Source organism: Scardinius erythrophthalmus (genome assembly GCF_964197995.2).
Source record: "Scardinius erythrophthalmus genome assembly, chromosome: 25".
NCBI lineage: Eukaryota > Metazoa > Chordata > Actinopteri > Cypriniformes > Leuciscidae > Scardinius > Scardinius erythrophthalmus.
This window is the reverse complement of record NC_138245.1, coordinates 18,031,987-18,058,205: the sequence shown is the minus strand read 5'-3', so window position 1 is coordinate 18,058,205 and position 26,219 is coordinate 18,031,987. Positions and strand designations below refer to the sequence as shown.

Genomic DNA, 26,219 nt, shown 5'->3' with positions numbered 1-26,219 from the left:
CAACAGAGTGAGCCATTATTTTAGGTTATTGATGTGATATATTAGATTCCTGATGTTAGATTTTTTTATTCAAACGTTCAATAATGATATTATATATTAAAGGCACACTATGTAGTTTCAGTTTTTCTCAAACAGCGACCTCTAGAGTCGCCGTGGAGTACTTGTATGTAGCGTTACTGTCATAAATACCACTCACGCAGAGCCGTCTCTGCACTCTTCCGACCGCGCTTTCTTCGTCGACTCTGCCATGATTCACGTCTGAAATGCGTGCTAGTGTCCTCCTTAGAGGCTGCTTCATATGTTGTTCATGTATGTGATGTAAAGCAAGAGGCACCACCTCTCAAACTTGCATTGCTGGTTTTGCCAGCGGCTTCTCCCCCTGCTTTGCTATCGGGATGATTCGCCCTACTACGAGTTCGTTTACCATCGAAATGATTTCGAAGCTGTTATATTAAGGTACAAATTAAGCAACTTACGTTTTAGACAAAGTGTTGCTTGTTACTTTGTTTGTGTTACCCCAGGGGTTCCCAATCCTGCTCCTGCCGATCGACTGTCCTGCACAGTTCATCTCCAACCCTAATCAAACACACCTGCCTTTAATTTTCAAGTGAACCTGAAGACCTTAATTGTTTGCTTCAGGTGTGTTTGATTAGGGTTGGAGATGAACTGTGCAGGACAGTCGATCGGCAGGAGCAGGATTGGGCACCCCTGTGTTACCCTAACAAAAATATATTAAAAAAAGTTAAATGTTGCAACATGCTTAAGTGGTATTTCTTTAACAAATGAATCAGTTTTTGAACAAATTGGTTGATTGAATGATTCCATGACTCGCTCAAATACAGGGTGCTTCTCAAACAGAAGTCTGCATCCTAGTGAGGCTGAGTGCTTCCTAGTCCATTCCTTCAGAGAATTGTAGTTTAGAGTCCTATTCAGCATTAAACGCTAGAATGAGACGGTTTGTAAGTGTGCATATGTAACGGAGGCCAGCTAGTAGTTGCTGTGTGAGTAAACCTCACTCCTCTGATCTCAATAGGCGCTCTAGCGACAGATTCTAGAGGCTGCAGTCTTTAGCCTCCTTGTTAGAGCGCCTGACTCTCATGCCGGAGACCCGGGTTCGAGACCCGCACAGAGCGGGGTGTGAAGGACCCGGTGAGAGGGGTTACATTGGTGTCGTGACCCGGATGGGGGTGAGTGTAACAGAGGCCAGCTAGTAGATGCTGTGCGAGTAAACCTCACTCCTCTGATCTCAATAAGTACGAGTAAACCTCACTCCTCTGATCTCAATACTCCTCGTCTTATTCTAGCGTCTCATTCAGTTCATTTCTAATAAATATTGCTATAATCCATTCCACACACACACACAATTAAGAATGGTTCATTTTGATTTCATGGTGACTTGAACTGTTCTTCATGTTATATCTCCTCAGCTTTTTGCCATCTTTGCATTTGCAACATGTGGAGGTTACTCTGGGCAACTGCGGGTTAGTGTGGACTGCATCAACAAGTCCGACAGCAACCTCAGTATCGGCATCAACTTTGCTTACCCATTCAGGTAAGGCTTGTTTAAAGCACCCCTGCGTATACTCTGCAGAGCAATAGAGAGAGATAATTACATCGCTTTGATTCAATACTCTAATACACAGGAGCATTTGATTATGTGCTAATGGTTTTATCTTTATATTCTCTGTGTGCTGCCAGTTACAAGATTTGTTTCTCGGTGAGCACAGCTGGCTTCAGTGTTTTGAACGGAAACACAACTCTCAGCATCACAGCTAATTTGTAAAATTAAATGATTGTGCTATTTGGGCTGATGTTTATAGATCCTCAGTATAATCAGATATTGTTTTCTTCACATTACACGTCAAAATGAATGATTTATACATCATGTAAGCGCTAATCAAATAGCTTATATACACTGGCGGTCTGATATTTTTTACTTTATCTGCACACCAAGGCTGAATTTATTTGATCAGAAATACAGTAAAAGCATTGTGAAATATTGTTTCAAATTAAAAGTTTCCAGTTTTCTATTGTAATATATTTTAAAATGTAATTTATTCCTGTGATGGCAAACCCGAATTTTCTGCAGATATTAATTCAGTCTTCAGTGTCACATGGTCCTTCATTTTTAAAAGTTTAAAATGTTTGTGATATTTTGTATACAGTATACAATGGAGATATCAAATTAAAATACTAGTTCAGTTTAAATCAGTAAATCAAAGTGGTATATTCAGTGTTTTCATGACCCAAATATATGACTGATTACCAATTGAAAGATTAATACATTTACTATATTTCCAAAGGCCTGTTTGTCTGTGTGTGAATAAATTCATGGTTAAATGAAAACTTTAGAAAACTTAGCCATATCTTCCATTTCAAGTATCTCACAGTATTTACAGCTCTGTCTTAAATATAAAAAAAGAGAAATTATTTCTAAGAGATAGAAACACACTCACCCATTTGTACTCAATAAATGAGTTGGCTGACACATACGCTAGAATCATGCATCAGGTCTGTCTTCATTGTTATCCATTGTGGTAATAAAGTTACATGAAATCATACCATGTCAATTTAAAGAACAGAAGACAATAGAGTTCTGTATTGAATCACCACCATAATTCTGAGTAGGCTGAAAATGCTTTCGACAGACTGGTATTCTTCTGTAGCCTCATTATGCGTCCAAGTTGTTATTTTTTTGCCCTTAAAGGTCAAGAACACACACAAGATGCCCACAGTAATGCAATGCTTTGAAGTAGCCCTAGGTCCTGCTGTATTCACTAGAGTTGACAAGTTCATAGTAATCTAAGGAGGATAAGGCAGAAATAGACAGGAACTAAAGTAACCTTGTGACAGGAACTTAATGTGCCCCTACCGGTTCCTAATTTTTTGGAGGTCTCCTATAATATTTATATGCATCCAAAGTCAAAAGCAGTTGAATTTTCTTATAATAAACATTGCAGCATCACCTCTTTTCTCACAGTGTCTGAATCCGGTCTTTCTAAACCCCGCCTTTTCGAGAGCCTACTCTGCTCTGATTGGTCGGATAGTCAAGATAGTCAGTGCGTGTCGGAAAAGAAATGGCATTACCATATCTGAATTTCAGCTCCGGGGCTTTCCTCAGCACTTGTTTACACAGTGATATGAACAGTAACAATGGCGTAACAATCCTTTCAAAGTGCATGCAATGTGGATTTGCTTTCGCAGCACAGAAAACAGCGTCTTGCTTGACTAGCTGACAACACAAACCAAACACTTCCAGGTCTCAGCTATAACTGCAGTGTTTAAGGGTGGGTCAATATAGACATTGTTGTTGGGCAGCCAATGATAGCATCAGTGGCTAGTGTGACTCTATAGAGCTGGTAAGTCCCGCCCCTTCCGCTAACCCCACTGGACCTCTAGGTTGAAAAATCGTCAATGCAAGTGAATGGGAGAAAATAATTATTTTCTGGTCTTGTTTGAATTGTGCCATGAATGTGAACATATGTTGTCTGTGAATTTTTAATATAATTTTTCGTGTAAAGAATGCTACAATTTAGCGGGTAGAAGTTTGATACGATTAGACTTTGTGTGAGAGCACTTTGTGGACTAGCCTACAACTCTTCGCTGCTTTCGACGCGTTTGAAACGTCACCACCACTCGCACATGGACGCTAGCTCACGGATCCCGCTAAACATGGCTGTGTCTTTGGTGCACTTCACCGCCAATTTTTCAGGGAGAGGACAAAATCGTTGAGGTTAGCGAAAACCACGGGTAAGTCAGCTTTATGGGGTGACGTCACATAGGCGACATGTAGTCTTTCTCGTTATGTCTTTTCCACAACTGCTAGCCGAAGAATCATACCATATACTGTCAAACTCGTAACATGAAAAATTATATAAAAAATTCACAGACAACATATGTTCACATTCATGGCACAATTCAAATGGGACCAGAAAATAATTATTTTCTCCCATTCACTTGCATTGACGATTTTTCAACCTAGAGGTCCACTTGGGGTTTTACGGATGGGTGGGACTTACCAGCTCTATAGCGTCAGTCGCTAGTGCACCTCTTGGTCTAAAGGGGTTCATACGTGAGCAATATGCTAATTTATCACAAACCTACATTGGTGTAACTCATCCAGTACTACTCGCACCACTCTGAGCAGGATTCGAACCGGCATTTTTTGCATGGGAGGTGGACACGCTAACAAGTACGCTAAAGACCATAGCCTCTATAGCGTCAGTTGCTATAGTGCACCTCTTGAGTCAAGGGGAGTGAGGTTTACCTGCACAGCTCTCACTAGGCCTCCGATCGAGCGATTTTTGCAGGTTGTGCAAAAAAAAAAAACATGAGAGTGAGTGGTATTTACATCCACTCGAGCGATTTGTTTGCTAAACTAAAGAAGCCATTGAGCATCGTCGAGAGGTTAAAAGGAATTGGATTGGATTAAACCCGCCAATAGCGTGCCAGGTGGATAAGCCAGTTTGTGATTGGTCCCCGCAGATTTGTAACGGAAGCAGGCTAGAAGAATGTACAGGTTTCCAGCCTGAGTTGCAGGGCGAAATCAAATCGCCGGCAGATCGGGCTGGGTTTACTCTACTTTTACATACATTTATATTACACACTACATGAAAGGTAATATCCAAAAAAGCATAAAAGCGGCATAATGTTATTCTAGCCAGGTGTTGACACTGAATAATTCCTAATATAACTGCAAACTGTATAAAAAAGTATGATTTTTTTTGTGGCTTACATTAAACAGGTTGAACCGGGTGGATTTTGACGTGCCGATGTGTGAGGGAAGGAGGCAAGAGCGGCTTTACCTGATCGGAGATTTTTCTTCCTCCGCAGAGTTCTTCGTCACCATTGCTGTCTTTTCCTTTCTCTACTCCCTGCTGGCCACAGTGGTCTACATCTTTTTCCAGAACAAGTACCGCGAAAACAACCGCGGACCTCTCATTGTGAGCCCTGCCGTTATTTTAGACAAGCTAATCACTCAAACCTTTGTGGACTGTCAAAGCATTGCTATTAGAGAAGACTGACATACAAGACATGAGCTGCTATTTACTGTAAAACACCCACATTAAATTTAGTCCTACTTAGCATATAGTAATGCATCCTTGCATACAAATCATTGTAATCGAGTTTAAAGCTGCAGTTTGTAATTTTATTAATGTTAAAATAGTTCTTCAAATTAGCAACAGAATTTGACAAAAAATACATGTAACACACTTTCTTCATGCTCCCCAGGACTTCATAGTGACGGTGGTGTTCTCATTTGTGTGGCTAGTGAGTTCATCTGCGTGGGCAAAAGGGCTTTCAGATGTGAAGACTGCAACTGATCCAGATGAGGTGGTTCTGCTCATGTCTGCATGTAAGGTGCAGACAAACAAGTGCAGCTCAGTGTACGGACCTAGATGGTCTGGCCTGAACACATCTGTGGTAAGGCATGAGATACTAAAATGTTGACACTCTATAGCCACACATATCTGGTGGGTGTCTAGACTTTCATTTACAACACTTAAAGGGATGGTTCAGAGTAAAATCAACCTATAGGGTCCTTTGCACCATGACCTCGAGCCAAACAAACCTTTTTCCCTTGGTCGAACATTATTAAAGTTAGAGCTTATTTAGAGATATCAGCCGAATGGCTTAGTGCAGGTGCTAATGGATCCAAGGATGTATCTCATAAATTACCCCACTAATAATGCCCAGAATGGTACCAAACTTCTACAGTAGTACAAATAGCTTCTGTACTCATAAAACGAGGCATTGGAAAGTTTGTAAGTACATCAGGAGTTTATTTAAATAACACTTGCCTGATGGCTAATGCTACCGCTAACCTGGACGTCGAGGTCACGTCAGTGATTTGGGAAAAGCACGTAAAAGTCCCGGCAGAAAGCGATGCATAAGGATGTAGTGTAACAACGAATTATTATTTTTTCCGAAGTGTTGTCAACTTAGTGTTAACTAATAATTGTTGCAAACTGGTACTACCAACAAAATATTAGTGCATTCCTGGAACTGGGCGTCATTACACTACATCCTTATGCATCGCTTTCTGCCAGGACTTTTACGTGCTTTTCCCAAATCACTGACGTGACCTCGACGTCCAGGTTAGCGGTAGCATTAGCCATCAGGCAAGTGTTATTTAAATAAACTCCTGATGTACTTAACTTTCCAATGCCTCGTTTTATGAGTACAGAACCTATTTGTACTACTGTAGAAGTTTGGCACCATTCTGGGCATTATAAGTGGGGTAATGGATGGAGCCTTCACGTGCTATGGTAATTATGGTAAATACCAAAAGCCGACGTGGAAAATGCACATGAACACCCCCTCATGTGGTATTTTCCACTGGGCAGCTCGTAGAATATTTTGATGCACGAGTTGCTGAGATGAGATAACCTTTGACCTTTTCAAAATGGCAGAGAGCAGACTGAGACACAACCGGACGTAACACACAAAGCATCCCACAACATGCTGGAAACTCAGGTAAACTCCCACTGCAACGTTAAAATAATAAGCTACTTTTATCAGCTTGATGTTGAACTAATGCTCCATGCTCGTACCATGATAAGTATGGAACCGCAACCGTGCTGAATTCTGTCACTGCAAGCACCACTTCACATTTTCTTCAGGAAATGTACATTCTAGGTTTGTAGATAAGGTTTCTTCATTATTCAAATGCCCTGCCGATGTTGATCCGTGTTTTTTACCCAAAGTTCATCCGATTCACATCTGGCCTTACGAGCTTCAGCAGAAAAAAATTATTTTTTTTTTTTATCAATATGTTTAAGTTTGTGTTGGAGTCTGTGTTTTGCTGGGCGCAGGTCGTTTCTTAGTGTTATCAGACATGTCATAAGTTGCATAAGTCATAAGTCCATGTCATAAGTTGCAGTGTCGTCGCTGTTGAGTGCAAAGGCTAGACGAGGCGAGAGGCTCGGGAGCGCGCATGTAGGTGACGTCACTGGCGGTAAATCCGACCCGGGACCTTCACATAAAAATAAGAATACTTGCTTTCAGAGGTAATAGCAAAACCCGCAAAGTGGATAATTTGAATGTGAGATTACAACCCCTTCACACACAGGCAATAAAAAAAGGATTCATTTTGGTAGAAACGGTCATGTTGCAAAGGACCCTATAGGTTGATTTTACTCCGAACCATCCCTTTAATATTGATAAGAAAAAAGAATCATTATCACTGTGTGTATAAATATTTTACAATAATTTAAAAATAAAAATATATACATTAAATTAAATGTGCTTAAGATGTATTGAAATGCATTTTATTTTTTACTTTAAAATTGATACAAAAGTTTGGGGTCAGTAAGATAAAAAAAATGCAATAAAGAAAGAAATAAAGAAACAAACAAGCAAAGACTTTTACATTGTTTCAAGTAAATGCAGTTTATATCATGGTTTCCACAAAAATATAAAGCAGCACAACTGTTTTCAACATTTATAAAAATAAGAAATGTTTCATCAGCATCAAAGCATGAATATGTGTGTGTGCGTGTGTGTATGTATTGAAATATATATTATTAAATAAAAATAATTGAATATAATGATATTTAAAATTAAATTTTATTTAAAACACTTTAAAAATATATATATATATACTCATCTCTTGGATTCATCAAGGCATTTATTCCACAGGTATTCGGCTATTTGAACTTCGTGCTGTGGGCTGGAAACATCTGGTTTGTGTTTAAAGAGACTGGATGGCACAAGGGAGGCGCAGCAAGGTACCCTGCCTCGTCCTCAGAAAAACAAGCCACGGCCTTCAACCAACAGGTCTACAACCAGGGAAGCTTTGATCAATCAGGAGCTGCTTTCACTGGAACGGGGGACTTTGCCCAATCAGAGTACAGCCAGGTGGGAAATTATGCTTCAAGTGGGCCCGTCTCCTACACCAATCAGTAACCCCATCTGCCTCTTTTAATCCCCTACTACAGGGGGGACCCATTTCTAAGGGCAAATTTCAAACATGGAGCGCCAGAGAGGAAGGAAGAGATTAGTTTAACAGATATATTAAAAGTACATCCTTTATTTCTGATTAGATAATACTATAATACCATAATACTAATATATTTTAAAAATGAATTAAAGGGATCCTCAGATGTATTGAATGGTTTTTCAACTTCACCTCTCTGTAAATGTTACCGAAATATCAGTTTACTGAACAAAGGTCGTTACACCCAAATGTAAAACTCAGTGCAATAGTTCTGGCTGCGTCTTAAGAGTTTACAAAAGTGGCATTATGTCACTACGACCAAAAGTTTTTACTCCGACGGACCATTCGGGATCTAAATAGTGTTTCTGCTTCATGAAACTGAACCAACTCTTTCCATAACCTCAAAAAATTATTCGTATTCATCAAATGCTCCATCAGAGCGTTGTTTTTGTGTTACAAAGTTAACATAAATTGGCGTTTGAAACCTATTTTACTTCCATAATGTGGCATATTTTACATAATGGAACCATTATGAATACAAAGTTGCTAAAATGGCCATTGGTTAACACCATTCATCGATATGGCAATGCTGTTTCAGAGACAGAGCAAGTTATCACATTTCCATCAAGCATCCTTATGAATATCTTCATAAATATCATTTATATTTGTGACTATCTTTTGAATAACATTCACAGATGAATCTTCCACGATAAGAGCACGTGCTTTAAGAAAGTAAATGGGGTCCGTTTTGATTTCATGTCGACTTTTAAGTGTACCTGTCCTGATGAGTTGGTGATGCAGGTGTCTGTAATTTACACTATATAACAGAGATTTCTGTTTTAATTTGTCAGTATTGATGTTAGATTGCTGTTTGTCAGGTTTCTGGATTTCTTATCCCCGGAATAATGTCATGCCGGTGGTCGTTGGTTTGGTGTTTGCACCATTGTGATTTAATGTTTGCACTGTATTTATGAACTGCATGAAGTCGTGACATATTAACCTGGTTTCAGTTTGTACATAATTTCTCTCCTCACTAACAGGGTCATGTTGTCTATTCAGTGACCTTTATTATGATCACAAGGTGATTGAAATACAATCAACACTTTATTTCCCTGCTTTCTTGTGATTTTCTCTTCTTCCTCGTCCGTTCTTTTTAAATGCATGAGGCTTTATTAACCAGAAAGACTATAAAACAAGACAAAACATCCCAATATATGTTAATGTTCTTGTTCTGATTGCTGTTGCATTTCAATGTGAATGAGTTTCTGTCTTGATATACAGTACTTGCATTTTCGATCAGTGGGTGTGAATGCTTTGATGCCAATAAAGATATTGTGCATTCCTCTAGACTGAACTTACTGCAGTGTGTCTTCTGTTCTGTTGATGAATCCTCAGTCCACGACAATGAATCAGCTGTCTCAACGACAATATGGAGTCGTGCAAAGGAATTCGATGACTATCTGACTGCCATTAAGTTAATAGACAAAGTCAGTAATCAGATCTAAATTAATTAGGAGCAGAAAATTCTCAGACGGTGCAGTCTCTTACGATATCGGATTTCTCATGGGCATAAGATTTGTGATGATTGTTCTCATCTTTTCTTCTAGCCAAGGTTTATGTCTATATAGAAATTGACATTCAAAACTACACCTATGCTAAGAAATGGGATAAGAAACAGGATAAGACATTTGACAGCTTACCTTTTAAAAAAAAATCCATGCATTAAAAATGTATCTCTGGGCCAATGATATGAAAAAAAAATGTTTTGTTAATTTATTAAAAAATATATTAAATATATAATTCATATATGCAACGACTTGAACACACCTCTTTATGACAAGCATGTTTTTAAGTTCTAAATGAGTTTTATAAGGTCAAAATGTCAGGGAGATACAACTGTCCTGATATCATAGTGAAGTAAAAAAGCAATATCATTATTGAACTATAATCTAATAATTTAAGACTTTTATGACAAGGCAAGGTTGTGTTGTAAAATGTCATGTGACTTCCCAAAAACCTAATGATAATAATTCATGATATTTGTGGAAAAAATTACCTTTAAAAATACATTAAAGGGGGGTGAAATGCTCATTTTCACTCAATCTCCTGTTAATCTTGAGTACCTATAGAGTAGTATTGCATCCTTCATATCTCCAAAAAGTCTTTAGTTTTATTATATTTATAAAAGAAAGATAGGCTGTACCGAGTCTTTCCGGGAAAAAACGAGCGGCTGGAGGCGGGCCGTGTGGGCGAAGCTAAAGCTGTGCTAACGCGCTGAGCTAACAACACATAGAGACATTTGAAGCAGTTTTACTCACCGCCCGGTTCCAACGCACGACCGCGAACCTTTATCATTGTGACTGCTCGATCCTTAAGCATTAGACGATCTGCAAAACCGTCGAATGCAGGGAACAAACAGTCCGTTGATGCTCAGGAAAAACAAACTCCATCCCCTGGTCCCTTAACGCCGGGTTCTTTGGGAATCTGTGCAGGGCTGTCTTGCCCTGGCAACCAAAAACACACTTTTTTGGTGACATTGACTTCCCATAAGCCGAGCAGAGCGCTTTGATGGCGTACTGCTTTCGCTCTCTTGCTCTGGTCTACGAGTGCGCGCGCGCCCGCGCTAAGAAGTGCCCTTAGGACCCATATAAGGAAATTCCGCCCCAGCTGACGTCACGAAGACCCATACTCGAAAAAAACTTTACGAAACTTGTGACAAACCGGAAGGACAATTTTTGGCACAGAAATACTCCTTCAAACGTACAATTTAATTTGTGAAACTTTGTCCATGTTTAGCATGGGAATCCAACTCTTTAACAGTTTAAAAAACTCAGTATGCATGAAATAGCATTTCACCCCCCCCCCCCCTTTAAAAATGGTTTCACTTTATTTTGATGGTCCCTTTAACACATTCTGTTGACTTTAAGTAACGTTGCAAGTACATGTCTATTAACTCTCATTATAATGTTATGAATAGACTGGTAGGGTTAGGGTTAGAATAAGTTGACATGTAGTTGCAAAGTTACTTGTAGTCAGTAGAATGTCTGTTGGGGAGCATCAAAATAAACAGTTAGCAGATATTTGGTAGACAGTCTACAAATACTCTAATGAGAGTTAGTTGACATATTCTTGCAAAGTTACTCGTAGTCAACAGAATGTTCAAGAGGGACCATCAAAATAAAGTGTAACCAAAATAATGATTAAGCTACTTTTCTTGAAAACAGTTTTGTCAAAAGCATTTGAAATGAATAGAACAAGCACATATAGAAATAGATTTTTAAAAGCTTTTTCCTTTTCTGTATCGTGAACTCTTATATGTCAATGATCCTTCCATCAACTAGTAAAAAAGTGATTTGAGAAGTTCACTTGCCAAAGATGCAAGCCGCAACATTTCCAGCTCAGAAATGCGACTAAGAGATGCAACTGGCGAAGCTCAGGTACTTCACAGAGTGTACTGTGAGTGTCATTGTTCATCGGACAGCTTTACTGGGTGAATGGATTGCCAATAGCGGGCCATTCTGACCTAGTCCTGATCTAATGTTCCCGTGTTACAGCACATTGGTTTGACTTCTTTTCATGTACACCTCAGTGCCGTTACCATAGAGATGGCAAGATGTGCCACAGCATGTTATAGTTGCTCTCAGGGAGACGAGCTCTGTCTCTCAGAAAGGAAGAATAGGACAACCTGGAGTCACATTTACTGGTAGTGAAAGAGAGTGTGTGGAGTGAGGAGAAACAGGCACAAGATAGATTAGTTTTGCGACCTCTGGGCATTTAACTTGCTTTAAAATAACTGTAAAATGTGGCTAAAAAAAATCACGTAGCTTTAACATTTCTATCAGCATAGATTATTTCAGGGTGCAAATGCAGATTTACACATTGGGTTTTCAGTAGTCTAGTGGCAAACATGGCTTCTTGTTAGCATGTATGTGACCCTGGATCACAAAACCAGTCTTATGTTGCACGGGTATATTTGTGGCAATAGCCAACAAAACATTGTATGGGTCAAAACTATAGATTTTTCTTTTATGCCAAAAATCTTTACGTAAAATTAGGATATTAAAGGGATAGTTCACTTTGAAATCAAATTTTGGTATGTTTTAGCTTACCTCAAGGGCATCCAAGATGTAGGTGTCTTTTTTTCCGCAGTAGTTTCAATTTTGATATTTTTAGGTCAAACCGTTCTTGTCTGGCAGTCCTATAATGCAGGTCTATGGTCACTGTCTCAAAGAGCATGCACAGAGTCCAAATTAAAACAATTCCCCATGGTCCAAATTAAACAATTCCCCATCGTAAGTACACATTGATGGCCTAAGACACGAAACGAGCGGTTTGTGTGAGAAAACGAACAGTATTTATATAGTTTTTACCTCTTGTAACACAGCCACGTCCAAGTGATCTGAGGGCCCGAGCGCTTCCTGGTGTGTGACGTGTACGCAGACTGGTGCATAGATATATATACACTAGATGTCGCATTGGCTACGGCAGTTCATTGGAACGAATGTCTTTAATGCGAAATCTAGTGTATATATATCTATGCACCAGTCTGCGTACACGTCACACAGCAGGAAGCGCCCGCGCCCTCAGATCACTTGGACGTGGCTGTGTTACAAGAGGTAAATACGATATAAATTCGTTTTCTCACACAAACAGCTCGTTTCGTGTCTTAGGCCATCAATGTGTACTTACGATGGGGAATTGTTTAATTTGGGCGATGGGGAATTGTTCTAATTTGGACTCTGTGCGTGCTCTTTGAGACAGTGACCATAGACCTGCATTATAGGACTGTCAGACAAGAACGGTTTGACCTAAAAATATCAAAATTGAAACTACTGCGGAAAAAAAGACACCTACATCTTGGATGCCCTTGAGGTAAGCTAAAACATACCAAAATTTAATTTCAAAGTGAACTATCCCTTTAAGTAAAGATCATGTTCCATGAAGATATTTTGTAAATTTCCCACCTTAAATATATAAAACATTTATTTTTGTGAATGGATGCAGCACTATCGCCAATAGAAATGGACAACTTTAAAGGCGATTTTCTCAATATTTCGATTTTTCTGTACCCTCGGATTCCAGATTTTCAAATAGTTGTATCTCGGCCAAATATTGTCCTATCCTAACAAACCATACATCAATGGAAAGATTATGTAAATCTCAATAAAAAAAAATTACCCATAAGGTCACATATGTCCATCAAGAGGAAATAATGGTCTCCATTGACTGAGAATGACAGTGACACATTGTGAAATCCATGTTTCCATACCTTTTCTAATTGGCCCATTATCACAGACAAATTACGCCAAGCAAAGGCTTCCCTCATGACAATAAGATTATGCTGGGAAAGTTTTGTTTACTCTGAGAGACGGTGTTCTTCATGTTTATCTACCCAATCTGAGTCTGAGTCATCTGGATGTGTCTTCCTGAGAGCTGATCTCCATTTCCTCAGGGCAAGGGGAATTTGGCTTAAACGTTTTAAATCAGGAACCCAATTAGAAGCACTGCATCGACTCCACTGGATTATTCATAGGATGGATGTGGCAGAATGCGTAATACTCTACTGTTCTTCATCTTGCTGTGTGCGTTCAGCTCAGCTGTAATTAAACAGTGGAGATAATCAGATGTTGTACACATGCACGCGGCGGGAAGTGTTTACCTGAGTCGAATAAACCAGATAATGGAGATTTGGCTCTTATGGTGACATTGCAGATAATGAGTCATTTTCTTCAGTTTTTATTCCAGTATTATGAATTATTAATGTGGTTACACTTTATTTAAAGGTGTAATTGATACACTGTCATTATACATTTAAGTGCTGAGTAATATTAAGTAACTACATGTACTTACTATAGGATAAATACTTTAGGATTAGGTTTGGTTTAGGGTTATTTGCATGTAATTATGCATAATTTACTTTGAAGTATATGTAACATATGTAACAAGGACACTGTAAAATAAAATATTACCATTCATGTGAACATAAATTTAAATGTAATGCAATATAACATGAAATTGATATTTATTAAAAATACATTGAAAGTGTGTGTGTATGTGCGTGTGCATTGAATCTTATTTTCTAATATTTTGTTTACATTTTTAGATCTTTTTTAAGATCAACACATTTCTTTAACGCAAATGAAAAAATTACAGTGTGAGTGTAACATTTCTATCCAGTCATTCTGGCATTCATGTAAATGCCAAATTAATTCATTGAATCATGTACAGTGTATCAATCTAGTATCTATCAAAAGTAACACAAACAAATACAAATGTAGCATCCCCAACCAGGCTTAAAAAGCCCAATTTTCCTTAGAATAGGAAAGTAATTTGGAGTGTTTTGGTAAATGCAATTGTTATGGTGCTGTATGACAGCTCTGAAGTATTAAAACCGCCAAAAGAGGCCTTGTTTGTAACCTTTAAAATACTACAGTTTTGTGCAAATGGTAAATACAATTATTTTTCTAATTATCCTCTGACACTAAGCTGATGATTAAAACAACCACAAACTGTATTTTAGGCATAAATGAAGATGCAAAAGCCATAAAAAGATGCCATTTCTCTTAACATGCCATTTGAAACCTTCAAAATACAATGTAAGCCAAAAAGTACAAACCATTTAAACAACATAATTACATCAGTAATTAAGAGTTAGGCATAAATGTATTTCTAACAGCGATAGTTCACCCAAAAATGAAAATGTTGTCATCATTTACTCACCCTCAAGTTGTTCCAAACCTGTTTGAATGTATTTTCTATAAATCTCCAATTATCTGAGATTGATAGATCATGTCTAGTCGTGTTAAATATTGTGGCAGTAGCGACATCTGCTGGTTGAGAGACACATAGCATATGTATATTACTTACATTTCTTTCAGTGAAATATTTTGCTTTTTTAATCTTTCTTTAAAATACATGCTTCTTGGTTTGATATTTTATGATATATAGTTATTCTAAATATTGCATAGGTGTCCAAATACTTTTAGATTTACCATTGTTACAGCACATTCAAACACATTAAAGGGATAGTTCACCCCTAAAATGAAAATGTTGTCATCTTTTACTCACCCTCATGTTGTTCCAAATCTGTATGAGTTTCTTTCTTCTGTTGAACACAAAAGAAGATATTTTGAAGAATACTGGTAACCAGACAGTTGACTTCAACTGTTAGATTAACAACGTTCTTTAAAATATCTTCTTTTGTGTTCAGCAGAAAAAAAGAAACAACATGGCTGAGTAAATGATGACAAAAATTTTATTTTGGGGTCAGCTGTCTCTTTAATGGGAGTGGCTTGACTCTTTTTAAAAAGCATAAATGTTGGGTCTAAAATGTTGTTTTTATTGCATTAATGTGCATAGTTTCCTATTTTAATGTTGTATACAAAGTTATTTTGCTCTGACCTCACCGATAAATAAAACCACACTGAAAGTGGTAATATTTTGGTGATGTTTATAACATTCTCTCTGTACTACAACAGTTAGTTTACAGTAAAAGTGATTTAGTTTATGAAGCTTTTGGATTAAATGGCACAGTACACAGGTCCATATTTGTTTAAAGATGGTTTATGTTACGCTCACAAGCCCAAACATTTACTTAGAAGGGGCCATAAGCTAAAATTAAATAACTTAAACACAGTTTCAGTTTGTAAAGAAAGCACTTTAATTCTGTACATGACCAACAAGAAAAGAAAGACTAAAATGAGAGAACATCTAGTGCTCATGAAAATAAAAATCAGTACATCCTAATGCAAATGTCTAGTCTCCACTGTCCATCAGACTCTCCTGGGTGTCGTCGCTATCCATCTTCTCATCATCTTTAAAATGAACAACCACAATTTTAGACGATACAACAGGCAGTATAACAACAGCAGCTGATAAAAACCTGATCTGAACTAAAACAAATTGTTTTGGGAATCAGATCAATATAAATGTGTGTCCTTTAGAATTTATACAGATAAAACTACTTACTCTCCAAAGTCTGTTGAAGTTCCTGAATGGTGGTGAGAAGGACGTGGAACTGTTTCTTACGAAGTTCCAACTGAAGATGGGTAAATAAATAAAAAAGAGAGATCAGAGTAAATATTGGAAGATGTATGATGGTGTATGTCTACAAAATCATCAAGAAATATCACATTTCCTCACCTTGTCCTCCACATTCTCTTTGATGTGTGAAAGCTGCTGGAGCTCTTTATCTAAAGCCTCAAGCTGCCTGCAGAAATAAGATCAGAAAAACACTTCACTGTCCTGTTTGTTATGTTTATAAAGGACACACAGACTACAAATTGAACAAATGTGATTTTACCTAAATAATCTTTTCAAACTTACTTTAAGGTCTCATGTCTGTCTGGATGCTGCTTGATAACTCTGGCCAAAGCATCATACTCTACAAATGAGACATGCCGTAATAAATTAGTGATAAAACCAAATAAAATATGAATTAAAATTTCTCCAAATGAGCTGTATTGAACCTTGGCGGTTTTTCCGTATCCGTTTCGCTCTCTGGATTTCCTTTTTGCACTCTGCAATTTTTTCATGGGCTGATGTTATACTTGTCTCTGTATCGGAAGAAGTTAGAATATTTTGCTACGTGATTGAACAAATGGTGATGACACTAAACAAAGTCACATTAACTTGAGGACTTACCAATATCTGCATAGATTGCTTCATAATTCTCCATTTCTTTCAGGTTCATGTTGTACACGAGCAGGGTCTTCCCCATGGAGAATTCACATTGAGCCAAAGATGTCAACATCCTTTGATACTGAGAGAACCTGCAGCAAAGTCAAGAGCGAAAAGTATTTTTAGCTAATGCTATGGTAATTAATTGATGGAACAAGGTATATAAGGAAAATTAAATCTAATGTCGGATGTATATTTTGACCCAAGTTCACACATTTTAATAATAGGTTAAATTACCCTTCCTCTGGTGAGAAATTGGAGTGGCACCATTTGGAGAAACTCTTCATGAGCACATTAATGCGCCTATCGTCTCCAGCTCCATCTCCATCGATCAGAAGACGCTTCCGAATGACCTCATCTGCAAAGATACAACAATACTATTTAAAGGTATAGCGGAGGATCTTTCCGAATTTTAGATAAGACCCGCCCTCTCCACTTTTTGAAAAGTTTGATTGATTCACCAGAATGATTGACAATTAGGAGGACCAATAGTATAGGCTATCCACCCGGAAGTAAAAAATCCTCCGCTATACCTTTAAGTCTAGCTATATATGGGTTTACCACATAGCAACAAATTTATTGGGAACTTAGTTATTACAGTTTGAATCTTCCAGTGAGTGTGCCAAAGTCACACAACATGCTTAATGACTGTTTTGGATCAAAGAAATCTTCCAAGAAAGACAAACTTTTATACAATATATAAAATATTTTGCATATTATATATATATATATATATATATATATATATATATATATATATATATATATATATATATATATATATATATACACACACACACAATTCTGGTATATATTCACATACACACCCACACCCACACCACACTAAGTCTTTCCAAATTCACAATACTTTCGATGGAATCGCAGTAAATACAATAAGAGATACCTACATCATTTTGTGCATTTCTTTGCTGCATCAGTTTTAGCATATCACATGGCTAACTAGCTATGACCCCTCATGTTAATCTCATTTCAAATGGGTTCCTTTAGTTTACAAAAACACATAGTCGGGCACAGTTGAAATTAGTCATACTGGTTTGCCAAATAAATAGAAAACACAAAATGAACACCAAAACAAAGAAATTCTTACCATCAGTGATACTACCCATTCTCCAATAGGCTAACTGAACTATTCGAAAAAGCTTTATTGACAGGCGCGCGCGAGGACACACAAGGCAGCGCTCCGCCTCTGTTGCGAAGCAAATGAGCCGATCCCGCCGACCCCACAGCACGTATCACAGCAAATATTGTGTTTATGGTTTTGTTTTCAACATTATTGAGCCATTTCAAAGTTGTGCTTAAATTACTCTTTCAAACGTTTCAACCATTCGTATGACTTCCAGTCCAGAAATGCTGTATCGGTGAGCAGTTCAGTAGTTTTTACAGTGGTTCGAAGTCCGACTCGTTTCTTTGAATCGGTTCACTAGAACCGTTCTTTAAAAGAACCTTTTCAAAAACCGATTCAGCCGTTCTTTTACGCCATAACGTCAGTTCAGTTTGTTGTATCCATGATTCAGTTTATAAAACCATTAAGTCATTAAGGACATGAATATAATACGCATTTATGTTATTTAATATTATTTAATAGTAGCCTACAATGGGTTAAAACAACGATTCAGCAAGTCTTTACCCCATAATATCAGTGCACTGTTGCCATGATTCAGCTTCTAAAAACAAAGTAATTAATATAGGCTAATATGTAAGTCATTAAACATAAATATAATAAGCTACATTAAGAAATATGACTGAAATGGTTTTTCATGTTTTGTTTACTATCAACTCATCGGCTGTTTCCTAATTCAGAGGCTGCAACCTTCAAAGACCGTGAAGGTCGTGACAGCAACGTACTAGATTTTTTTTGAAAGTTATTAAACTGTCTGAAAACAAAACAGGGTTCACAAATTGTCTAAATATGTTCACCATGGTCCGTTTCTGTATAGTAAAAAGAATATACTATATATAATCACATCTTAGTAAGATATAAGTCAACATTTGAACAACGTTTTTTTTTTACATTTGTATCATTAGATATTTGAGTAAGTTGAAACCAAACATTTACATTTAAAAGTGTAATTATACACTTAAAGTGCAATAAATAAAGTGCAAATTCTCTCAAAAATCCTGCCGTCGCTGGTGCTTAATAAATTCAGGGGTAGGCAAGGTCACGAAGGATCTATCTGTTGTATCCTTCATTTGGAGGCCGCATTTGAAGGAGCCTTCGAATTGAGACAGGCTTCGTCGCGCCACGTTGACACAATCAGCCTTCGAATGCACCCTCCGAAACGAGGATGGAGCCTCTGAATTGGGACGAAGCAATCGGTTCTTTCCGAACTGGACATAATATGCGTTTCAGCGCATCGCTTGCACACTGCAAGTTGAATCAGTTTTGTGAATAGGCTTATTCACTGAAAAGGTCTGACTCAAATGTTTCAGGAATTGCTACAGCCTAACTACCATTTTTTCTCATTGTTATATCACCAAAAAGTCATTTCAAAATTGTGTGCAAATGCATTTTAAACGTTCCAATCATTAGTTTGTCTTCCAGAAATGCTGTCTTTAGGTACAGTTTAGTATTTTTTGACAGAGGTGATAGGGTAGGTCTGACTTAGGCGAATAGGTTGATTAGAACAGTTCATTTTAAAGAAATTTTTAAGAAATGAAAAAAAATATAGCATTTCTTACATCATAACATCAGTTTAGTTTTCTGTAGCCATAATTCAGGTCATAAAAGCATAATTCAGAACAGGCTTTTTTAAATTGGGGACCCCTAGGGGGCCACAAGGGAATGCTAGGGGGTCTATGGAAAAGTTTAGACAAAAAAAAAAAAAAGATTCAACTGAGTACCTAAATAAACAAATATATTCAATTAAATAATAAAGTAATTGTAATAAATACATTTTAATTTAGCTAACTAAATAAATCGGGTGCAAATGCATTCGATTAACACATACATTCAAATTAATAATAAACTAATTAAAATGAATTAATTAAACTAAATAAATAAATGAACAAAGTAAATAACATTTGTAAAATATAAATATATATTTTTGATTTTAGTAGGTGTATTAAAATATATTTAAAAATATAGGCCCTATTTGACTAAAATAGTACAATAATACAGAGAGTAAAAAACACAATGATAGGCCTAATCAACATATTTATAACAATAATTTTCTTTATACTTGAACTTATATAACTGTATTCATAAAATATTTATTTACATTAGAAAATACCACAATTTATTCACATCTCTTGCCTGAAACCGTTTTCATGTTTTATACTCTTAATAGCTCACTCACTCATCGGTTCATATCCGAAACGTGTCTCGGTTCAACGAGTCTTTGTGAACCGGTTCAACTTATTCATTGTAAAGATCCGACTCAAAAGATTCACTAATCGTTACAGTATATCCATAAACCGCAAGTTTTTTTCTTTTTCTCGTTATTAGATTGCCAAAGTCATTTTAAAGTTGTTTCGGCTGCATGTGTCTCTGAGTTGTGTGTTTTCGTTCTCCACAGTTTTGATAGTGATCTAACGTTATAGCGAAGTGCAGTAGCAGGCTGCGTTTCAAACCCCAGTGAGCTAAGCTAACGTTACCTACTTAGAAAGCCTATTTGGGCACCAAGTCGCGTCTGAGACGCTCGAAAAGCTGTTGTGAAAGCGTCCCAACTGCTCAAATGACTCACAAACACGCACAGGAATGTAACAAGCGCGAGTACGACGCCCAGAAATGCTGTCTAGGCAGGCAGCGCTGTAGTTTTTGACACACCACCATCCTGTCCAGTGACAGGCGTGCTCGGTGCATGCGTGCTGCTGGAGTCAGCCAGTGACGTTCTTGTCCCAGAATGCTGCCTGGTAAACAGACATGGAAGCACCTGGTGAAGACCTCCACAGTCACTGAGCACTGCACTCGCTCTTTGAACTGATCTTCATTTTCAATACACCCTAAAGCCTGCGCCTTTGTTCTCTCTGGCACTCCACCGGGACCTCTGAAGTCCAGGGCATTGGTAAGAGAACAATGATGACATCGAGATCAGCTGCTAATGTCTGTTCTGCCAGTTAGCCAGTTGCATGCTACAGCAGTGCCACCAATGGCTCAGCTGCTCAGTTAGCGAGGAAGCTAAACCTGCTGCCGTCCCCCCTCCCCCTCTTATGTGTGTAACATTTTATTTTGGTGATGTAATAGTCAAGTTTACTTTGTTCGTTTCCCACCGACGACAAAGCCGCTATGTTTAGTCCTTGTAGAAAACTTGTTGTAGGAGCATTTCTAATGACTTGTGGATCTCGCCATTATTGCTTTCACTTTCCCAAGTGCACTTGCTCATTTTTGAAGTTGCATAGTGGACGCGAACTAGTGGACAGGGCAAGGAATTAATGGAGACATAAGTGTGAAAACATTAGCAAAACACTTATAAAACTTTAAGGACATGTCGTTTGACAGAAAAGCTCATGGCTTTTAAAGTTGTAAATGAAACTTTACACAAAAGGGGCATCATTGAGGACGGGAAGAGCAGGGGTGTTTTCAGAACACACTCACACACACATACAGGCTATATGTAATAAAATTGTTGGCTGTGTATATATTTTCAGTAACACTTTACAATAAGGTTTAATTTGTTAACATTTGCTAACTACATTAGTAAACATGAACTAACAATGGAAAATGCTTCTAAAACTTATAGTATCCTTAGTTCATGTTCTTTAAAGCTGCAGTCCGTAACTTTTTTGGGTTAAAAATTATCCAAAATAAATTTTTGAGCAAGTACATAACCAGCCGGTGTTCAAAACTATCTGCTTGCCTTAGCTCGATTCAAAACGATAAGCTTGTAATAATGTTTTTAATTCCTGTGGTACTGGTGGATTTCCGCGGGAAATTCGAGAATGTCTGCGTTATTACGTCACATCTGTACTGTACACATAAGGAAGGTGTCCCGGCTATGAGTGTGAGGATGTTGGAGGTGGAGATTTATATCCTTTTCTCACAGCACTTGATATAATTAAACTTGTCAATTTGATGGCGGATCCAGAAAGGTTCAAATGACAATCTCTAGTGACAACTGTAGATTCACCCATTGTAAAACGCAAGAGACTGCAACCGTGCTCATGCAAAAACAAGGATAAATATTGGAAGGGCATTAAATGTAGTCACGCAATGCTGATGTTGTTAACATTAACAATTTGAGAACAAAGTATAATTTGCACATTTTGACGTGATATGATAAGCGATCGTTAGATTTAATCAGCGCGATTTACTGCAATGCTTTTTTGCCCTTAGTTGGTCAGAACAAAAATGGATGTTACTTGTTCAGATGACATTTTCCGGTGAAAATTCTTATGTGGGTCATACTTCCAAAAAGTAGAATCTGTGATCCCGAATGACAGTATCCACACCGGCGTGGTGACTGACAGCCACACATTCTCCTCAAAACATTGGATTCTTCCGCAATGTGCCTTGCCGAGGCACAACCCACGTAAAGTTGATAATTCCGCGAATAACTGCAATTGCAGATTTCGAACAGAGAGGGCGACGAAGAGGAAAAACTACGGACTGCAGCTTTAACGTTAAAATCAAATCAAATCTGTTAATATTATATTATTTAATGGACCTGCACTAACATGAACTAACAATGAACAGTTGCATTTGTGTTAACTAACATTAACAATGATCAATAAATACTGTAGCAAAATATTAGATCGGATGGATCTCCACGTCAGAAATATATCAGATCCGACCCCGGCTCCTGTCAAAATATTTTTTTTCTTTGGTGTCCAAAACCAGTAAAACCTGTCTAAAGCAAGTATTGTCTGATAACCAAGTCTTCTATCCGCAGAAGGAGACGAAAAAGAAGAGTTTATTGAATAATGTTAGTTGTGTATGTTCAGTGCTCGGACTACGTCTGACCAGTACAAATTCAACAAGTGTAATTATACCAAAGCAGAAGCGTTTACGTCCTGTGACGTTTAAAACCTTGAAATGAAGACATTCTCTCATCTCTTACTCATAAAGACAAAAATCCATTGAACCACACAATCATAAGATTAAACAACAATAGAAATAATAAATATACTGGCAACTACATAAATGACTAATGATTTTAAAATGAAATGTATTTACACAACAGATGGACTATTTCTTCAAATTCAAATCTCTGATGGCTCATGTTGTTTTCACAGTAGTTCAAATGTATTGGAACAAACAAGCTTTGTATGTAACGGCTTTAGCTGTGCATGCTAAATTTGAAATATTAATTGTTTTTAGTGTAACTCTATGCACGCCCTGTGTTGACATAGAGTGGGTGTTAGCGCTGGTGACGGAAAGATCTTTCATAGTTCTGTTGATTGGTAGAAACACTGTAGGGGGAAGTCTTTGACATCACAAAGAACATCTCATCATAAGTCATAAATCAGCCTCCGTTTCCCTGAACACTTGATGTGTAATGCATTCATCACCTTCCTTTGACAACAGGCTAATAGTCATTCAGTTAACAGTAGAATGATGCTGTTTGTTTATGTGTTATTTCCTTATAACTGATTCAAATATGTATTGTAATGGCTTACCAGAAACATTTTTCATTTTACATAAATGGATGAAGTCATTCAGTGCAAATTCTGCTGATTTCATGCAAGTTAATTAGGTTATGAATTTGATGTTGAACTGAGCATATGCAAGAAAGTCAAAACATTTTCACTAGTTCCTTATATCCCTGAGACGGATTATCAGGCTGTCAACTGAAGGGCTCTCAGATGGTTAGCTGGGGATAGTCGTTATTGGATTGGATTACTCTGTAGCGACGGGCTCCTCCTTAAGCTTGAGCTAGTAAAAAACTGTAAAGAAAGCAACAGTAAGATTCTGTTGGCCTTAGGTCAGGAAGGCTCCTCTGTCAAAAACAACACAGTCTCATGGCAGTTCATAGCTATTTTACGTTTTGGCAAATTGTTGTCTAACGTTTATGTACAATCTGCTTACTCCCCACCCATTGGCTGTTAGGGAATGATCCTCATGCTTACTTTTTTCTAAAAATATTAACATTTTTGTACACTTCACATCATATGAATTTTATATGAAATTGCCACCTGGTAAAATAGTTATATTTTCCCTTGAGACTGGGTTAGTCAAAAAACAAATGGCCAATTCCCTAAACTGTGATTAGTACACACTGAGTATGGAAACAATGCTGCTAACAAGCCTTTCCTCTGTTTCCTTTCCGCAGATTCCCTCACTAGCTTGTGTGGCAGTCTGGAATCACCAAAGCTGATGAGGATCTACTGACTTGACCAGTTTTGTTCCAATTTTTACTTTTGACAAGGTATGATGTAAACTTATGAACACAATTTCACTCTAGGGTTTTATTTTTATCAAACCTATCAGATTAATTGTGTAGTTGCAGAATTTGTTTAGCTAATTTTTAAGTCATAGCAGGTATTTCTATGTCTTTAATGGGCTATGGTAGTGAATTGTTAATAGATTCATTATTACATAATTACAGTGAAGGTCCGTTCATACCAAGGACGATAACGATAAAGATATAGTTCTAAAAATCGTTCTCAATATCAAGCTATAACAATAACGGCACAGAGAAACAGTATCGTTGGAATCACTTTCAGAATGTTTTTATCCAGCTGATGAATGATAAAAACATTGACAGCCAATTAGAATCCATCCTGCTATAATGAGCTCAAGCATTTAAATTGACAGACATGCATGCACTTAGAATAAACAGAACGATGTCGTCCACTGGTGTTTATGCTAATATAGTTTGGGTGTAACGATACCCTCATATCACAATTCGATGTATATCACGATGCTGAACTCACGATACGATATTATTGCGAAACTCCAAGACATATGGTAAAAGGTTAACAAAAAATGCATTGATTGATTGATTAAAATGCTAAATTTGGTATTACTTTGGGGGTGAAAATGAATAGGCTTTGAATTGGTGCTGGTAACCCAATGCACAGGACAATGGTGACACTAGAATAAAAATAATCATGATTCTGAAACTGAAAATACAGAATTATTTTAGACGAATATGCTTGCACTCTGTCACTGACTAGATATATTTAAAATAATGTAGGTCACTTTTTACTGGTAACATAAGACATTTGGCATTATCAGGACCCACAAATATTCCCCATTGCATTATTATTATATTCAACATTATATAGTTTAATCTAGTACTGACACTAACTTGAATTTTTTCTCACACAGTAATTTTCATTTTGGGTGAGCTATGCACAATGCAGATTGTCACTATCCACAATACATATTGTTGTTGTTTTTTTGTATTGTGATATATTGTGACACAATGTATTGTTACACCCCTATAATATAGTTATCTTTATTGTTATCGTGCTTGGTGTGAACGGACCTTAAAGGTCCCATGGCATGAAAATTTCACTTTATGAGGTTTTTTAACATTAAAATGAGTTCCCCTAGCCTGCCTATGGTCCCCCAGTGGCTAGAAATTGTGATAGGTGTAAACCAAGCCCTGGGTATCCTGCTTCGCCTTTGAGAAAATGAAAGCTCAGACGGGCGAATCTGAAATCTTCCCCTTATATCGTCATAAGGGGAAAGGTTACCCCCCCTTTCTCTGCTTTGCCCGCAAAGAGAATTTGGCCCGCCCATGAGAAAATGAGCTGCGCGAGCGCGATATTGGTTTTTCCTCGAGAGACATCATGGCTTGCAAACGAGCGAAGCATGGCAGTTGCTCACTGTTTGGAAGTACAAATGAACACAAAAGTATTTTTTAGTTCCTTCATCCGAGCCTCTGAAGTACCGGTGGGTTATGTGAATTTCTGATGTGTAATTGTTCAAGTTCAGACAGATAATCTTTCTCTCAAAATCGTTTAATACTGTTTATGCATCAGTAAATCAAGCCAGTGACTAAACGATCAACTTCACGTCGTTTCTCTTAGTGGGATGAAAATAATTTTATTTAAACAGTGATTAAAATATATACAGAAAGCGATCAAAGAACAATCCCTTTCCAATCGCCCAAGCTGTCAATCACACAACGCGAGTTTATCTGGACATTTGCCAAAAGTCGTTATGAAACCAATGACGCTGTTACACTGCACAATGAAGCTCTTACTGTATTTACATCATGCTTGCATTGGTGAAAGCTTTAGTGAGAGTGCAGAAACTGCGTTGCAATGATAAGATCTTCATTCACACGATCAACAGACTGTCATCTGCTCAATGCTCATCACTGCAACCTTTTATGTGATGGGAATAGATCTAAATACTTTAAAAACTTATCACGATTCGTTGATCTCGATAGCTGTAATAGTAAAAACGTATAATAGCTGTAATAGTAGAAGTTTTCGAGAGAGTTCCACGTGTAATGCTAAATATTTCATATGCAAGCATGTCAGCCAATCACAGCAGTGGGTGTTTACACTGAAGTCTCACAGCAGACACGCCCCTTCAAACAGAGCGTTCAAATCCGAGGGTTAAAATCAGGCTAGGAAAAACACCTTTTATTTCTAAATTGACTATTTTTGGTCTAAAAATCATACTAACATTATAAAGGCACCCCAGGAAACATGATAAAATAATAAAATAATCCATGCCATGGGA

The 26,219-nt window shown here is 37.5% G+C and overlaps 3 protein-coding genes across 4 annotated transcripts in view; 2 read left to right on the top strand and 1 right to left on the bottom strand.

The window, feature by feature from the left end:
- The window catches only part of synpra (synaptoporin a), a gene marked incomplete at both ends in the record, with an annotated part of 36,008 nt that extends 28,100 nt beyond the window's left edge, over positions 1 to 7,908 (top strand). Inside the window, 4 exons of the mRNA XM_081357601.1 lie at positions 1,428 to 1,552; positions 4,745 to 4,943; positions 5,233 to 5,424; positions 7,642 to 7,908. Of these exons, the coding sequence (XP_081213727.1) occupies positions 1,428 to 1,552; positions 4,745 to 4,943; positions 5,233 to 5,424; positions 7,642 to 7,908 (783 nt within the window). The remainder of the gene's footprint in view (positions 1 to 1,427; positions 1,553 to 4,744; positions 4,944 to 5,232; positions 5,425 to 7,641) is intronic.
- A 7,269-nt stretch (positions 7,909 to 15,177) lies between these two features.
- thoc7 (THO complex 7) lies at positions 15,178 to 18,045 on the bottom strand. 2 transcript variants are annotated; one of them, XM_081357535.1, is made up of 8 exons: positions 17,727 to 18,045; positions 16,856 to 16,976; positions 16,583 to 16,710; positions 16,408 to 16,494; positions 16,265 to 16,322; positions 16,082 to 16,148; positions 15,908 to 15,977; positions 15,178 to 15,753 (listed from the first exon to the last, which is right to left on the bottom strand). In XM_081357535.1, the coding sequence occupies exons 1-8, from the start codon at positions 17,743 to 17,745 to the stop codon at positions 15,695 to 15,697; spliced, it is 609 nt and encodes a 202-aa protein (XP_081213661.1). In that variant the 5' UTR covers positions 17,746 to 18,045; the 3' UTR covers positions 15,178 to 15,694. The 2 variants fall into 2 exon arrangements, with proteins under 2 accessions (XP_081213661.1, XP_081213660.1); XM_081357534.1 differs by having other exon boundaries at positions 15,202 to 15,753; positions 16,856 to 16,995; positions 17,727 to 17,852.
- Positions 18,046 to 20,502: 2,457 nt separating this feature from the next.
- The window catches only part of atxn7 (ataxin 7), a 43,117-nt gene continuing 37,400 nt past the window's right edge, over positions 20,503 to 26,219 (top strand). Inside the window, exons 1-2 of the mRNA XM_081357533.1 lie at positions 20,503 to 20,643; positions 23,848 to 23,943. The gene's annotated coding sequence lies outside the window, so the exon portion shown is untranslated. The remainder of the gene's footprint in view (positions 20,644 to 23,847; positions 23,944 to 26,219) is intronic.

Coding starts and splice junctions, on each gene's coding strand:
- thoc7 (XM_081357534.1), bottom strand. Junction 15,978..16,081: donor AAGAGAATGTGGAGGACAAG/GTGAGGAAATGT, acceptor ACCCATCTTCAG/TTGGAACTTCGTAAGAAACA. Junction 15,754..15,907: donor ACTTCAACAGACTTTGGAGA/GTAAGTAGTTTT, acceptor TTCATTTTAAAG/ATGATGAGAAGATGGATAGC.